This window comes from Triticum aestivum, chromosome 3B, assembly GCF_018294505.1.
Source record: "Triticum aestivum cultivar Chinese Spring chromosome 3B, IWGSC CS RefSeq v2.1, whole genome shotgun sequence".
Lineage (NCBI taxonomy): Eukaryota > Viridiplantae > Streptophyta > Magnoliopsida > Poales > Poaceae > Triticum > Triticum aestivum.
The window spans coordinates 797,885,475-797,887,055 of NC_057801.1; the positions used below are offsets into that span (position 1 = coordinate 797,885,475).

A 1,581-nucleotide genomic window follows, 5' to 3' on the forward strand; every position below is an offset into this window, starting at 1 on the left:
CTCTAAGGCTGGTCATAGTGGGAGTAACTTAGCGTATTTCAAGACAGGTTTGCTTATGTGGCATAGAGTTAATGAGGAAAGAGATGTTTGGAGTAACATAATATGTTACTGTAACATAACGCAATCCAAAGTAAAATGAGTCTATAATGTAATAAATGCTATCATTTATGATACTACTTGTATGTTACTTTGCACTATGAAGGTACTCCCTCCGTCCGGAAATACTTGTCAGTGAAATGGATGTATCTAGATGTATTTTAGTTATAGATAAATCCATTTTCATCCATTTTGATGACAAGTATTTCCGGACGGAGGGAGTAGTAACAAAGACTAGTGTCATATGCATGACACTAGTCTAAGTTACTCCCCACTATGACTAGCCTAAAAAAACCATTCACACAATTTTGTGTGGATTGGGACAAAGTAAAGCAGGCCGAGTTACCAGAAACCCATGGACGCATTTATTTATTACATTTACACGCATTGCAAATATTACAACAAACTTAGGACGTCGTACGAAAAACCATCGATACTTGCATACAGCTCAACAACGAACAAATAACATGACGCTTTTCATTTCACCTAAAAGACAGACAATAAGTATGAGGGGACATATAGGACCGTGTGGTGATAATTTACGTACGCACGCTTTTTTTTACGTGCCTTTAATGTGCGTGTTACGCTTGGCGCGCGTACGTCCTCGTGGCCTACTTTGGCTGGAACTTGGACCTGATGCTCTCCACCACGCCGCCGTCGGTCTGCAGCGCCCGGGCCAGCACGTCCGTCGGCAACCCCGGCGCCGCCCCGAACATCGCCTCGCCGAGCCTCTGCGTGCCGGGGAGCTGGCTGTCGAACGCTGAGATTGCCACGGCGGGCGCCTCGCCGACGCTGCGCTCGTAGTGCATCATGCCGCGCGGGAACACGAAGACCCCGCCCCTCGGCACGCCCCGGGTGATGTGCCTGCCGGCGGTGGTGATGAAGCCCACCTCCAGGGTCCCCTCGGCGACGAAGAGGATCTCGGTGGCGCGCGGGTGCATGTGCGGCGGGTTCGTGCCGCCCCACGGCGCGTAGTCGATGCGGGACATGGAGACGCCCAGTGTGTTGAGCCCCGGGAGCCTCTCCACGTCCGCCGCGGTCACCACGGAGCCCATGGGGTTGCCGCCGCCGTACACGTCGGCCGCGCTCGCCAGCCCGCCGTAGAAGAAGTCGTCCGCCGTCACGTTCTCCGCAGGCTTGCACGGGTACCCGTTCACCCTCAGCGCTGCACGACGCACACACACGCATGCATTCCGGTCAGTGGTCGATCGTTCAAATATTGCATGCGCGATGAAATGAGAATTGCTCGGTCACTCACGGCCCTGAAGGGACATGTAGTCGGCGACGCAGATGTCCTGGAGCATGTCGGGGTCACCGGCGAGGGTAGACGGTGCGGCACCGAGCGCCAGGAGGGCGGAGCAGGCGGCGAGGAGGACAGCACAAAGCTTGGCCATGCCGATCGAGCAGTAGAGCTAGTTGGTCCCTCTGTCCTTGGACCTGGCTCGCTCGTGATCTAGTGAGCTGTGGGTAGTTATAGATGTGGAA

General features: G+C 54.1%; 1 protein-coding gene across 1 annotated transcript; it reads right to left on the reverse strand.

Moving 5' to 3' along the window:
* Positions 1-438: 438 nt before the first annotated feature.
* LOC123066649 (germin-like protein 1-4) lies at positions 439-1,581 on the reverse strand. Its single transcript, XM_044489692.1, has 2 exons — positions 1,355-1,581; positions 439-1,261 (listed from the first exon to the last, which is right to left on the reverse strand). Exons 1-2 carry the CDS (start codon positions 1,488-1,490, stop codon positions 708-710), a joined length of 690 nt encoding a protein of 229 aa, XP_044345627.1. The 5' UTR covers positions 1,491-1,581; the 3' UTR covers positions 439-707.